Genomic DNA, 16,294 nt, shown 5'->3' on the forward strand with positions numbered 1-16,294 from the left:
ACTCAGACAAATGAATAAGGATGTTGCCTATGTTTGAAATAGGGTGGTGAGTCCCATCTCCAGTTACAATATTAGATTTACCAAAATAGGGAACCAAAGTAGAGAACTTACCTACATTGCCAGTGACATGAGCTGCTGCCCCGGAATCAACATACCATATTCCATCATCATTTTGTTTTAGGTTCAAGTTTGTCATCGCTGATAAGAGAAGATCCTTAGCATCATCACTGACCCGAAATGTACCTGCAGTCCCTGATGTAACAACATTTCTATTGTTTTGCGCTCTATTTCGGTTTTGTGGGTTGAAGCAACAGTTGGCTTTGATATGACCTCGTTTATTACATTGATAGCATGTGGGAACATTCTTTGAAAAACTGACTGTGGAATTTAGTGTAGGTAGTAACCCACGTCCACCCAGGATGAGAGTTCCCCTGCCTCTACCACGTCCTCCTCGTGAACGATCAACCATCATCCCTGTGGCAAGAACCTCATGCGTAGGTGATTGTCCTGCTGAAGTATCAGACATGCTTTTCAGAGTCATCTCGTACTGAAAGAGTTTGGCACGTAATTCCTCAAAGCTGAGTAACGTAGGCAAGCATAATAAAGAGGTCACAAGGATATAATACTCTGATCCCAAGGCATTCAATGTCTGATGCACCTTCTCATTATCTGACACTGGATATCCAACCATGGCTAATTGATCTGTGATGCTTTTGACTTAATTTAAGAATTCAATAATGCTCATTGACCCCCTTCTTAACATCTGAAATTTGTGTTTAAGAAACAACACTTTAGCCTCTGATATCTAAGAGTAGGTCTGAGCTAAATCCTCCCACAAAACTTTAGATGTGCAATCATTAGGAATGGAAATCAATACTTCTTGTGACAATGTGGAAGTGATGTACGCGACAAGGTCCTAATCGCGCTTTATTCAAGTAACAAATACAGGATTGCGAATAATATTCGACAATCCTCCATCCTCTTTGGCTTCAGTTGTGATAATTTATGGAGGCATTGGAGTGGAGCCATCCAAGTGGCATGAAAGGTCTTGACTTCGAATAAAAGGAGCAATTTGCCTTTTCCAAGTCAGATAATTGTTGGTTGTTAGCTTTTCCGAGACTAGCTGTCCTAGGAAGTTGGGAGAAAGACCTGAATTACCTGAAGTATCTATTGATAGACTGTTAAAAATTGAAAGACACTAATGACTGAAACTAAAATAAAATAAAACTAGTGTGGCTGAAATTGAAATGAAGGACTGACAGAAAATTAACATAAGATGAATGAGAATAGGCAGGCATGACAGGCAGATTTCAGACTAGCAGTAATGAGATGTTTTTGAAATGATAGAGAATGAAACTGAGAAACCAGAAATGATGTCGAGGAGAATCAGAAACCAGCAGCAACGTGATATGAGAATGAAACTCGATTTTATGAAACTGAAAGGAACTCAACTTAAAAAGATATGGTAGCAGAACTCGGCTTTATGAGGGTGAAAGAGAACTCGATTTAAGAAGGGACGATAGCATATCTGAAAAGGTTTCAGATCTGCGACAGATAAACTCACTAATAGAGGATGGAAGTAAGACGATAGCAAATCTGAAAAAATTTCAGATCTGCGATAGAGAGACTCACTTAAGAGAATAAAAATAACAGAAGGGAAAAGAAGGATGAAGGTAACGTGACCTGTCGACTTTTCACGTTGATGGAGCACGGGATTGACAACTTTTCTTCACGCCCAGAACCTGCACTGCTCTGATACCATGATAAAACTGCTTTTGGTTGGCAGACTTTGTCCTGAAAACCGAGAAGGAATGGAAGGGGAGAGGAGAGAGTAGAGAGCACGTTCTTTTCTTGGAATCGGCAACCACTCTCAATTCACGATGGCTGCACTAAACTTCATTAAGATAAAATAGGTTTTACAAATCTTTTACAATGACAAAACTACCCTGTGACAGTAATGTATATTACATTACAATATAACATACACGTGGACTATATGGATCCTCTACTGGATTCATATTCGACCTGTATTCTAACACCATACTCTGTAAAATAATATTTTTTATTATTTTTTTGCATTGAAAAACTGTGCAGCTTAGTCAGAATTCGGGCCAGGCCGTGCTAGTATAAAAAATTTACAAACGGTACCCAACTCCATATATTAATCAGATACTTTGAGTCTAAACTAGATTCTATTCGAACCTCCTTGTTTATCACTAAATACGGTTGGTGGTCATTTTTAAAGCACACCTAGCACCTAGGGGTGAAGGATGAGTCAAACCCCGATAGGGGTAGGTCGGCCCTCCCACTTATTTTTTTTGTTATTTCTCATTTTTGTAAGTATTATTTTTAATTTTTTAACTTTGGGTTATTGTGTTTTGATATTTTGACAATCATAAGAAGGAGAACCGTCGAACAATCATCTTAGAAGTAGCGGCATCTAGGAATTGTGCCTTTCGAAATTACGTACCCTATAGAGTTTGATCTGGATACCCTTAGCCATGAACCGCACGGGTCTACTACAACTAAGGAAAGTGCAACATTACAAATCCGTATTTGGTCAATAAAAAAAATATAAGTAATTTACGGATTGCAGTTTAACTTATCAGCTAATTACCAAAAGCCTGTTGGGGTTTCAATTGATATCGTTACCACCCGTTTTACCATTCATGTTTCAAACATTTGACCTTGGTCTTAAAATCACTAAGTTGACTTTGTTTTAATTAAATCAAATGGCTTAAATGATAATATTGATTTTTTTAGTGAAATAACATGAGTTATGCGTTAAAAAATAAGACAAACGGCATTTTACAAGTTAAGCACATATTTGAAAAACATTCAAGTAAAACAGGTGGTTTAACGTAAAAATATTAAACAATGGGGCTGCTTTTTGTACAATAGCTAATAAGTTGGTGGGCTTTTTGCAAACAAGCGATGCATTAAAGTTTTTAATAGACTAGCTTTAATCCAGTAATTAATAGAAAAAAGATTTTAGATTAAATGAAAAAACTACTATGCATTTAAATTGTTATATTAACAAGAAACTCTGCTTTTTAACTTTGGGTTATTGTGTTTTGATATTTTGACAATCATAAGAAGGAGAACCGTCGAACAATCATCTTAGAAGTAGCGGCATCTAGGAATTGTGCCTTTCGAAATTACGTACCCTATAGAGTTTGATCTAGATACCCTTAGCCATGAACCGCACGGGTCTACTACAACTATGGAAAGTGCAACATTACAAATCCGTATTTGGTCAATAAAAAAAATATAAGTAATTTACGGATTGCAGTTTAACTTATCAGCTAATTACCAAAAGCCTGTTGGGGTTTCAGTTGATATCGTTACCACCCGTTTTACCATTTATGTTTCAAACATTTGACCTTGGTCTTAAAATCACTAAGTTGACTTTGTTTTAATTAAATCAAATGGCTTAAATGATATTATTGATTTTTTTAGTGAAATAACATGAGTTATGCGTTAAAAAATAAGACAAACGGCATTTTACAAGTTAAGCACATATTTGAAAAACATTCAAGTAAAACAGGTGGTTTAACGTAAAAATATTAAACAATGGGGTTGCTTTCTGTACAATAGATGATAAGTTGGTGGGCTTTTTGCAAACAAGCGATGCATTAAAGTTTTTAATAGACTAGCTTTAATCCAGTAATTAATAGAAAAAATATTTGAGATTAAATGAAAAAACTACTATGCATTTAAATTGTTATATTAACAAGCTGGGGGCAAAGAGCAGAGTTTTAAGCTACCAGGATAGTGATCGTAATTAGGGGTGTCAACCGATGGGGTTTTGGTTTGGTCCCAAGTAAATCAGACTTGGATCATATTTTTGGGTATAGTATTGGGTTCGAACACGAATTTAATGGGGTCTTTTATAAGAGAAACCATTTAACCTGGATCATACTGTTTAAAATAACATTTTTTATTATTTTTACATTGAAAATTGTGGGTCGTAATTCGAACTCGGGTTGGGCTTGGGTATGGTACAAAATTTTACAAACTATACCCGAATCCATGTATTAATCCGACCTTTAGGTCTGAACTTGAGTCTTAATCAGGTCTTCTTATTTGTCACCATACTCGGATCCTATAGGGTTTGGTCAGGGTCAGGTCCGATTAAACCGATGACTTGACAACCCTAGTTATAACAGTACTAAGTTGGCTTTTTTTAGTCAAATTAAATGGGTTAAGCGACATTATTGTTTTTTTAATGAAATAACATGAGTTATTAATTTTAAAAAAGACTAAATCTCAGTTTACATGTCAGGTGGGTATTTGAAATACATTTAAGTAAAACAAGCTGTTAAATTTAAAAAAACTTCAACATTAGGCATCGCTTTCTGTAAATAGCTTATAAATTAGGTGGCTTTTTGCAAACAAATGATGCAGTAGTTTGTGATTAAACTAGACTGATTCAGTAATTAATGAAAAATAAAAAAGTTCTAACAGAGGTTTTTAGTAAACTTTCTTTTGTGATTCTCGGCAGTGGGTTAAATGTTTTAATAGGCATGTGAAAAGGATAGGGATATTTTGGTAAGTTTTTATTTTCTGAATTGTTTCCTCACATGAGGCCAACTGTCTGAATCTTCACAGAAATCAGAGGGGTAGTCCTTTTCTTATGTTCAATGTCATAAATAGACATGCTTATATCATAAATTACTGAAGTAGCACCACCTTTGGATGCTGACCATGTGGTCCGAACTGAGTGTGGACTCGGACCAGAACCTTGACTCGGCTGGGCCTAGTCGTTGGGTCCACCTCAATGTTAAAGTTCTTGATGACCTGCTCATGTTTCTTGATCCAATAAACATTTAAACTTAAGAATCTTGATAGAGCAAAACTAGTACTTCAAAACTAATGTAGACCATCTAAATCTTGCCACTGTTTGGGCCTCATGGACCCAATCCTCAACCAAGTCTGTGGACTAAAGATATGGGTCAATGATACAGGAGCGGAGCAATGCAATCCGGGTCTAGCAGGATTCATTCAGATTCATCTTAGATTTTGGGTTCTTTATTTATTTAGATTTTTGTATTTGAATATTTTAATGTTTGGATAGTGGATCATTGTGCCTGACTCATGTCTTTAAGATAAATTTTATCTTTTAAGAAAGTTACCAAAATAAAAAAGTTGTTTGATTTAGGATTAGAAAAAAATTATTTTATTTATAGGTGAGAGATTTAGGGAATAGTCAATTAATTGAGATATTGAAATGAGTTATTTCCAGTTTTCATTTAAAATTTCAGTTTAATTATGGTTTTTTTCTTATTTCCTACATTTTTCTTTAATTTCTTGTTTTTCTTAAATAATCTCATAGTTGATTAAATTTTCTTGTAAATCCAATTCCCAGTTTACATTAGTCAGGCACATGTTTGGTTGGTCACATCTACACTCAGGTAGACTTTGGCTGGGCTCTAACCTGACTTGGTTAAAATAAGATGGTCATTCTACAACAACTGAGTGGTGTAATGTAATTCTACCAAAAGACATCAGATAATGCTAATGTTGGGCCTTTTGTATTTTATAATTCAAGTATCCCCTGCTGAGGTAGATAGCTTAGCTTATAAGCAAGGCCTGATTTGCTTTAAAATGAACAACCAACACCACCTAAAGAATTGTGTATTTGCTGATCTCTCTCTCTCTCTCTCTCTCTCTCTCTCTCTCTCTCTATATATATATATATATATATATATATATATATATATATATATATATATATATATATATATATATATGTGTGTGTGTGTGTGTGTGTGTGTGTGTGTGTAGAGAGAGTAGAGCGAGGAGCTTGAACATTAGGAGCTTGCCATCTCTGTATTATAAAAAATATTGCAATAATACCCTGAGTAATTTGCCTGAAAGTTTAAAAAGGAAATTTCTCGTGAGATTTTCAAACCTTGACAAATATCGTGATATTTACCATTTTAGCAGATATTTATTTATAAATGTATTTTATTTATAGTTTTTTATAAAAATTATATTTTTATATTTTTTATTACCAATATTTTGTCAAAAAATGCAAGATTTATGAAAATTTTCAAAATCTCACAAGTTTTTGACTCCCGAGATTTTGCTGTTTTTAACTTTTGTCAATTTGCATGTGATACTTGATCGGTTTTTAAAGTCTTTTTCGTTCTATTTTTAAATTCTAACTATACAAGTGTGATCTATGTACTTGATTTTATAGGGATCAGCTAGACATGGGTGGGTTTTTATAAGATTAAAAAAATCAACAGTTCAAAATCTTTGTAAAATTTTTAAGCTCCAAATATAACTTTTTCATAAAAAACACGTGATCCAGGTGCGGATTCATCATAAATGGACCATGTCCAACACATTTATGGGGTCGAAACTGCAAAAAAAATACTAAAAAAAGCAGAAAACCCAATTAAGCAAGTATGGCAACCCAATTAAGCAAGTATGGCAAGCATATATATATATATATATATATATATATATATATGTGTGTGTGTGTGTGTGTGTGTGTGTGTGCCAGAATTATTTTAAGGTGAATAATTTACATAACTCACACCACCTAAAGAATTGTATTAGTTGGGGTCTACTCCCACTAATAACCTCTCTCTCTCTCTCAGAATTATTTTTAAGATGAATAAAAAATACCACCTAAAGAATTGTATTAGTTGGGTTCTACTGACACTAATAATCAATCTCTCTCTCTCTCTCTCTCTCTCTCTCTCTCTCTCTCTCTCTCTCTCTCTCTCTCATGAGATAAAATTATTTGACAGACCAACTAATTTGCATATCAATAGATATTTATGCTATTAATTTGTGAGCTAAAACTAAAAGCATTTCCACGAAAAGTAGAGATTATCCCCGTTTGGAATTTTTGCAATCAGGTCATTTTCGATGTGGATCCAGTTAGACTTATGCAACTGAAACCAATTAAATAAAAAAACTTATTGATACATGAATGTTAAATCAAATCGATTCTCCAATTAAAAAGAGTAGGCTTTCTTCACTGCATTATTAGGATCTTGGATGGCGATTCCATCCTGAGGTATGAACAAGCTGGATCTATAAATAAATAAATCTTAGGTAAACTGAACCAATATGATTAGAGTTGGCAGAGAAGCACAACCAAGCATTTGAAGACTCAGTTTACCAACCACTAGGGATCTAAACCGTCCGGATTCAGATTCGGATTTAGACCAAGTCCAATCATATTTAGATATCGGTCGGATTCAGTTATGAAACCTTAAACCGAATCTGAATCCAATTACTAATCAGCTTCACTTTTCTTAACCAAATCTGGCTAATTGGATTCAAAATCATGTTGAATATTTGATATATTTAATCCATTCACATCCCTACCAACCCCACAATGAGTGATAATAGGATGGAATCACAAACTTGGTCATAATTCACTCAAAGTCAACAGGCAGTCAGAGATGAGTGCCTGTCATTTGGCCTTCTCTAGGGACCATTAGAATTCTTCAGATCTGGATTTGAGATCATCTCATAGGATTTGAGTTGGGATGGGGTACACTGTTGTGATGCTGACTCTAGGTTAAGATATCAGGTCATTCAAATGGCTAATATAAGATCCTGGATTTTGAGCCGGCGCAATGGGATGGGACCTAGGCAGCTAGGCAGGTGGTCTAGGTTCAAACCCCATGGGCGTCACCCCTTGTGCAAGCTGAAGCGTGACAACTCCTTGAGGGCAAGTGGTAAGCCACGGAGTTTTACGCTGCCAGGACAGAGAGGTAAAGGCAGTGCAGCTAGGTCTTTGTTCTTGGAGGTGGTTTCTCCATAAAAAAAAAAACCTGGATTTTGAACCTTGGAAGATAGAACTAAGGATTTATGGTCCGATGGATAAGGGAAAGGGGATCCATCTAGTAAACAATCCCAACGAACCAAACAAAAGCTGTTCAAGCTCGGCTCATTCTTGTGGCAAGTTGAACCAGGCATGCTCGACTTATAGCTCATCTAAAAAAAAACACTTTTTAAAATAAAAATAATAAAAATTGAATTTTAAACCTATTGAGTTGAACTCAAACTGGCTCATTTACAAACACATACAATGTTTCAAGGCCAATAGGAGTTGAACTATAAACTTATTGCTTGCAAGCCAAAGGTGAGTCGAGCCGAGGCGAATTACATGAACAAGTTCTCGGCTTCCATGATATTCTATGATATTAAATGAATGTAAAATATATTTATTACTAGTTGACGAGCCTATAGAATAGAGGCGAGCCGAACGCGAACAAGTTCTTGGCTTGCCAAATTTATGTTATGAGTTTAAACAAGCTGATCTTTACGAGTTGAGCCACTAATGGCTAGTCTCATTTCCCAGACCTAGAAAAGAAAAGGAGATGTGGTGTGGATATTCTGATCTCTCATCTCTCCCTTGAATCTTCAGATCCGAGGAATTTAAATACCTCATCAGTCTTTTAAAGAAAAGATAAGGTCATAGAGGAGATATAGAGTCATTATTTTATGATACAAGATTATACTTAATAAAAAAATTTATCGTTTTAAGATGCAGTCATTATTTGAAAAAGCCCCAGAAGGGATTTTCCCTGGGGACTATTTGTCAACGCATCCAAACATCCGCTAGGATTCCTAAGGAATTCTTGGTTTTCCAATGGGATGAAAGTATTCCACCATCATCTTTTCTTTCGACAAAGCAAGCTGGGGTTAGGCAGACCCCTACCAGTTATACAACCACACCATTGGGATTTGAACTTGCAACGACCCAACACAAGGTGACTTGCACTAACTGCCAGACAAGCGGAGCCCCGTTGATCATCTTTATAAAACTTAAAACTGAAAATTTCCAAAAATTTAGAGTTTTGTTTGATTGGCTATTTTTTCCTAGTGTACTTTCCAAAGGGAAAAAACTGGACACTACAAGGAAACTAGTTCGAGAGGGATAGGAAATGTTTTCTCATTGTTACCAACCATGTGTGTGTTACTAGGGGTGAGCAATGGATCGGGATGCTTGTGAGCCGGCCTGGACCAGCCTGAATGTGTGTGTTATGGGAACATGCAAAATAGGTTTTCTCACACTTTTAGTAATTCTGACAATATAGATGTGTTTGGCTTTAGTAATTCTGACAATATAGATGTGTTTGGCATGATCAATTTGCTAGGAATTAACACCGGGATCATACCTTTTCAATGAAAAATGAATTTTTGGATGAATATTTATAAGAATCTTAAATTGTTGATTCAAAGCTTATAAAAACTTATCCACAAGCCAGAATTAGATGATCTAAGAGTCAATCCCTATGAAATCAAGCATATAATTGAATCAAATCTGTATGGTAAAAAAAAACAGAAAAAACATATTTTTATATTTGTCACACACACACACACACACTCATGGGCTCGCTCAAACTAAGCTTAGACCCGACCAGTTAATTAGATAGGTGGGTCCAGTCAACGGCCAGCCAAATTGATGGGCCAGGTCTGCTGCCCTGGTGTTGGGGTGGGTGGGGTGGACTACCATTTAATTAGTGCAACCAAGCAAAGGTAACAATTCATCATACTAGTTGACATAGGGTGCGTTTGCATTGCATGGAAAGTGGGCAGTTTCCATGGAAATGCATAGGCGCCCGTCCTATTTCTGCAAGCCCCACAATGCAACGCAAACATGGGAGCTGCTTTCCTTGTGAAAATCAGCTTCCATTTTGCACACTGGACCTCCCTTTCCACGGGGGGTGGTCCGATTTGTATTCCGCGTTCCACAGGATGCAAACGCACCCTAATGTACCACACATAATTACATCCATCATGTTTCTAACTTTTCAAATTCCAGTTCAAATCAACATGGGGCATCTCCATATGGTCCATGAAGCTGATCTTCATGAAAATATCCAACCAGTGATTTCGCGTGATAAGCATTGTCCATACAGCAAGCAAAGATCTCTCCTCATCAATCTATAACCAACCAGATATAGTAGCATTGACAGGCAAAAACACAGCCTCTGTGATAACATGGAGCTTCCTCCTCCCTAGACCTACTCCAATCATATGATTCAGATAAGCCTTTCCATCCTTTACTGTCGCCGAAGCCGCAACTCGATGCATCGGTCCGATATACTTTCCGATGACAGCAGCCGTTTCCCAGTCATCCAAGCTCTCAACCAGTCTACCAGATGGGGTTCCTGCCACTACCAACAGAGTTGGAGACAGTAGCTCCAATCCATCCCCCATAAACAATGAGCCTTGAACAAGTTCAACCTTACTAATCAACTCCTTGTCTATACCAACCTTGAATAGATTACCACTAGATGTGTGTATCACTAGTAAGAACCTATCAGGGTGGTAAACAATGCCATTGAGCCCAACTAAACTAAAATACCATTGATTTCTTTGAGTGAATAGATCACTCTCTAAGGTTGATAGCAGTTCACCATTGACACCAACCTTCCATATTTTACTACCCTTTGCATCAGTAACATAAGCATTTCCATCATCATCAACAGCAACATCATCTGCTAATGTCTTTCCATCAGCTGTCAAGAAAGAATAGTAATGATAATAAATAAATTTGGTTTTGGCTAATTGATAAATAATGAAGCTTACTAAAACAAGAAAAAATTATCTTAAAAGACATCAACAAATAGTGGCATTGTGTAATGCCACTAATGGTGACTCCTAGCATTTATCAAGTGCCACTATATATATATATAGTGATCCCGACCTCTTATACAGTGGCAATGATCAAGTGCCGCTATTGATGATTAGGAGGACTGAGATATATGTATATATGAAAAATATTTGTTACTAATGAAGGTAATGAACTAATGAGTTAGAAATCATAGGTGCAAGTTGTATCGACTCAATCTAATCACATAGGTGTGTTTAGCAGGGTTTGTTTGCTAAGGATCAAGCCTTGGATTGTGCTTTTCTCATGTAAAAATGTGATTTGGATTGTGCTTTTCTCATGTAAAAATGTGATATTTTGAGTTATGAAATTTTGGCACATTGTTGGTCATTGATTTTTTGACCCCTTTAAAAACCTAATTACTTGTTATAATGAGGTGATTCAAAACAAGTTTTTTACTAAACAAACCATGTAAATCACATAGGTAGCATTTGATCTACAAAAAGTGAAATTTTGAAAATAAAGAATGTTTTCTACTCATTAGTTTCTTTCCATCATTAGTAGCCAATATATATATATATATATATATATATATATATATATATATATATATATATATATATATATATATATATATATATATATATATAAGGTGCTCCCGAAGCACCTACTCCCACCTAATATAAGCTTCTAATTTTAAAATTTTGAGTGTTTTTTAGTTGAACTGAACGGACCCTATAGATATGATGTACAATCATTATTTAGTGAAAACCAAGTTTTAGATCATGTGATTATGGCATACAGGTAGGTTTCTTAAGATCTTCCAAAATCAACGGCTCACAATATACCCAAAATTTCATGACCTAATAAACCCTTCTGTATTGTTTAGAAAAACATCATAAAAAAACATGATTGATATCAAATAAACCATGTTAAGTACATCTACAAGGTCTGATTGAAAAGATGCACCCTACAACTATGATTTCTAGTAGGTGGACCCTAGGAGTAGGTGCATTACACCCTCTCTGTATATAATGATATTATTAAAATACCACTAAAATCTACCCATATAATGGTAATTATGATTGGCACTATATTTAACAAAATTGACAATAATGTCTATAGTGGCGACCTACAGTGGCGAATGAATATTGCCATATACAGTGGCAATTTTTTGGTCTTTAGTGACAGTTTTGAATGCCACCAAAGACGAAACCTCAGCATGCCAAAGACGTAGACAATGACTACTACTGTATAATTTCCCATTTTTTATTGCACCATAGAAAAACGTGATACAAATTAATATATTCCTTTTCTGATGGAAACTGCTTTAAATCCAAAATGCATAGAGTAACTTCAATGCTTGGCGGGGCAGGGGTCCTAGCTGAGGAGTTTTAAGCTATTGGGACACAGCCATAGGTATAGGTATGACAGGCTGGGTGACCAGGTCTTTGTGCCGGGTGCCGTTTCTTAGAGTTGTAAATTGAGCGTTAACGCGCCACTAAAGACCACAAGAATTGCCACTATATATGCAGTGGGTATTCTTTATTCGCCTATGGGTCATGTCACTGTAGTCATACTGCGGCAATCATGGTTAGAAAACTCGGTGAGTCAACTCATGACTCAACCCAGAGTTGACTAGTATCAGCAACAAACCAAGTTAAGAAATTAGGTGAACTAGGTTTGAACCAAATTTAGTTGAGTCTTTACATTGACTCGGCTGAATTGACTCATATCAGCAACAAGCCAAGTCAAGAAATTAGGTGAACTTGGTTTAAACCAAATTTAGTCGAGTCCTTACATTGACTTGGCCGAGTTGGCCAAAACTAGGACTCTACCGAGTCAACCGAGTCATAGCCATAAATTTAAAAAAACACAAAAGTATAAAGTAAAGGACCATCCAATTTTGAATAGGCAAAATGATAAATTAAAGGCATAGCCTTCAATGCTACATTTAAAACTTATCAAGAGTAGGACGTGTAGAGTTGGGTGGATGGAAGACTTATTTATAATAACACTAGGCACCAATGCTAGCTTCTTCTAACTAAAAAAATATTAAAAAAACTTATATAAAATATAATGTAGCAATAAAAAATATTATTAATTAGGAAAAATATAGAACTCATCAATCAAAAGATATTATGCTATTGAGATGATCAAACTTTTTGTTTATATTTAAGAAAAAAAATCTAAAAATGGTATAAGGTACTAAAATATTTTTAAAGATTTTTCTTTAATATATATATATATATATATATATATGAGAAATTCATATTTCAAATGAATGTACTCTTTAAAAAACATTTTTGTATTCATAAAACATATGTTTGTTATTAATTTTTTATAAAATTAAATAAAAATTATTACTCTCCCGAATTACCGAGTCAAGTTTGACCAATCCGACAACTTCGTTAAATATAGTAGAAATCATAGTTGTCAATATATGGGTAGAATTTAGTGGCATTTTACTAATGCCACTAAATGTGAACGCTTGTATTATCCCCTACTGATCAATGGTGGCACTTGATGATTGCCACTATATATGCTTAGTGGCGTTATGTAAATGCCGCTATAGATTAGCAGATCGATCATATCGGCTACAAATCTTGTTCAAATCAAGCCCTTTGTAGTCTCTTGACTCATCCAAGTCTTAGGCCAGACCCTTTGTCAAAATCATGCAATGCTTGGTCTAATTGAGTTCATATCTACGCCACAAAGATATGAGGACACATATTTTTAATTTTTAATCAATAAAAAAATAGTATGCAAAAATGCATTTTGTTATTGAAAGATCATTAACAATATTAAATAATTAATAAATAATGTTAACATGTCTCAGCATCCGGACACAACCAAAATAACGTGTCCATGTGACCTACGTCCTCCATATTGCTGTCATACTTTCAAGTCAACCAAGTGTTGCACGGACCAAAGTAATTTAGATCCTTCCAAAAAGGGAAATAGGTCGAGTTTCTGGGTTCGAGCGATCCTTAATCTTGACCGACCTAAGTTGGTCTAGTTTATTGGGCGATAGGTAGTGATGTAAATGGTTCGGTTGCAACCCGAATCCGAGTCTATTAAGCGGGTTTGATAGCTAAATCTGGATTTGATTAATAATCAGATTCTGGTTTGGTATTAAGTTTTACATTCAAACCCAAACCCAAACCCGAATCCGATTAAAAATCCGACAATACATACCGGGTTTTAAGCTAGTGGATCCGGGTTTGGTTTTATAATTTCCATCCGAATCTGAATCCGAATCCGAATCCGATTAAGTCAAACCCGATTAAGCCAGACTTGGTAATACCTAGATCCGAACCGTTTACATCCCTAGCTCGAGGCGATCCATGGGACCCACTTGACACTCTCAAAGCCAGGTCTAGCAAACCAATTTGACCGAGCCGAGTCCGACAAGGCTCACTCACTCTCTCTCTAACCTGGGCCGCTGAGCTGGGTGAGAAAGAGAGTCTGCCACGTGTCCAGATCGTAGGCCGCGACCCCGCCGAATCGACCGCCCAGGACGTCCGAGACGGCAACGAGGAGGCGGTTTCTCGGTCGGTCTATGCGGAGGCCGAGGAAGGAGCGGCCGGGGAGCTGCTGAGGGGCGGCGACGACGGTCACCTCCTCCAACGCCGGCGGTGGTGCGCCGGAAAAGACGACTTCCGGCACCGGGATCTGGCCGAGGCCTCCCTCGAGGAAGGAGACGATGAAGCGGCGTCCTATCGCGTCCCACTTGGCGCAGTCCCTGAACCATCCTCCGCTGTAGTATTGAAAGTGGGGAACGGACTCGACGGAACGCTCCAGAGCGACGAAGAACGCCAGAGGGACGGCCGAGAGGAGCATAAGAAGAGCGATCAAGTATTTGGGTGACTTGAGTAGTCCCATCTTTCGATGATGCTCAGAGAGAGAGAGAGAGAGAGTTGTGGGGAAGAAGGGAAAGAGGAAATTTAAGTTAGATGGAGTTGATGGCTAGGTTTACATACGTCACTAGATAATGTCCAGGACACAAAAGACACGTGACGTGCGTTCGACTTCGACCTGCATGTTAAAAATAAATAAAGTTTGGTAAAGTAGGACATCGGAGCGACGTCACAATGATTCGTGTACATCGATTTCTGACTCGAAAGCTCGATATTTTTTTTCCAAAAAATGAGTTAAGAGGATACTGATTTTTTTTAATCAATATTAAAAAAAATACAATATTAGAAAAATGGATATTTATTTAAATAAAATTTAAATGTAAAAAACATTAAAATAATGTCGCATGTGGCGGGGTGTCCGAGTCGATGTGTCCACTCGTAAGGGTCACCAGAGATACACGGTCAAAATGTCCCCGTGGGCCGTGACATAGCATGAGGGCATGACAAATTTTAATTTTTTATTTTTAATTAACAAAAAACTGTTTTTGATATTTACATAATAAGAATACGTTTTTATCGAAGTAATACTAAAAATATAAAATAATATCTGTACATGTCAGTGTTGGTGACCCGACATGACCATTTGATTGCGCTGACATGGACCTCCATTAATTACATGACCCGATCTTCTTCTTTTTTTTTTTTTTATAACTCGAATAAACTGCACCCGACCTGACTTGTTTCAAAAAATTCCAAGGCTAGGTCCTCGGGCCTATGCTACGCATTGGCTTGTGCAGAGGGGCGACGACGCCCATGAGAATCGAACTGTGACTGCTTATGTAGCAGCCATAGTGACAAAAGTTTAAAATGACAAAAATACCGGTAGTAAAAACTTGCGAGATTTAAAAAAAAATCATAAATCTTGCGTTTTTTTGGCAAAATCTTGGCAATAAAAAATAAATTAAAAAATATATAAATAAAACACATTTAAAGATTAAAAAAACTTGGGATTTTCACTATAAATATCTGCTTAAAATATAAATATCATGATATTTGTCACGGTTTGAAAATCTTGGGAGAAATTGTCACCATTTTAAACTTTCAAGTAACTTCTCATGATATTGTTTTAATAAATCTCGTGATATTTGTCAGGAAGGGCTCCACCCCACTACGTCAACCCCCTTGGGGCTTACATGAGTAGATCTTGCAACCTAAAAATAGTAAGATACCTTATATCCTTTGCATATTCACAACAAAAAAATAGTGAAATAACCAACATCCATTTAGGGATGGCAGTGGATCGAGGAAAGCTTTCACCCGCCCTACCCCGATTCTCGCCTTGCCCTGTGTCGCCCCGTCCCCAATCCTTCTTTAGGGATGGCAGTGGATCGAGGAAAAAGGAGTCCCACCCCGCTTCACCCCATTTAGATCGGGTATGAAGGTTAAAATCAAAACCGGTGCGAAGATAGAGTGCATGATTTTGAGACTGGGTGGAGGTGGAGACCTTGTCCCCCTGCCCGGGTCCACTGCCATCCTTACTTGATACTCATTTATAATGTAATAAAAACAGTTTTTTTTTATATAAGATGGTACAAACATGTTTCTCAAGTAATTGAGATGAGTTTTATAAAAAATCGATACTTTAATTTATGGTTTTGAATATCAGTTTTGTACCAGTGTATCTAGTACTGATACGCTATACCCCAGGGTGTATCAAGTACCAATGCAACTATATGATGGCATCACTAAGATATGAAAAAACACTTCAAAATAAACATCTCTGGAATAACCTTACATTTTTCTTTTAGGAAAGAGATGATCAGTAATTCGCCTATAGTTTTGG

At 36.5% G+C, this 16,294-nt stretch overlaps 1 protein-coding gene across 1 annotated transcript; it reads right to left on the reverse strand.

Moving 5' to 3' along the window:
* Window positions 1-9,847: 9,847 nt before the first annotated feature.
* Window positions 9,848-14,476, reverse strand: LOC149820655 (uncharacterized). The gene is made up of 2 exons (XM_089982126.1): window positions 14,029-14,476; window positions 9,848-10,499 (listed from the first exon to the last, which is right to left on the reverse strand). The coding sequence occupies exons 1-2, from the start codon at window positions 14,474-14,476 to the stop codon at window positions 9,922-9,924; spliced, it is 1,026 nt and encodes a 341-aa protein (XP_089838252.1). The 3' UTR covers window positions 9,848-9,921.
* Between the last annotated feature and the right edge of the window lie 1,818 nt (window positions 14,477-16,294).

The sequence above is a fragment of the Nuphar pumila genome, chromosome 12 (genome assembly GCF_984573655.1).
Source record: "Nuphar pumila chromosome 12, dmNupPumi1.hap1.1, whole genome shotgun sequence".
Lineage (NCBI taxonomy): Eukaryota > Viridiplantae > Streptophyta > Magnoliopsida > Nymphaeales > Nymphaeaceae > Nuphar > Nuphar pumila.

Excerpts from the sequence above, each read along its gene's own strand:
- LOC149820655 (XM_089982126.1), bottom strand. The coding sequence starts at position 14,476 with ATGGGACTACTCAAGTCACCCAAATACTTGATCGCTCTTCTTATGCTC. Across the intron at positions 10,500-14,028 it reads CACCCAGCTCAGCGGCCCAG|CTGATGGAAAGACATTAGCA; the intron begins GTTAGAGAGAGA and ends CTTTCTTGACAG.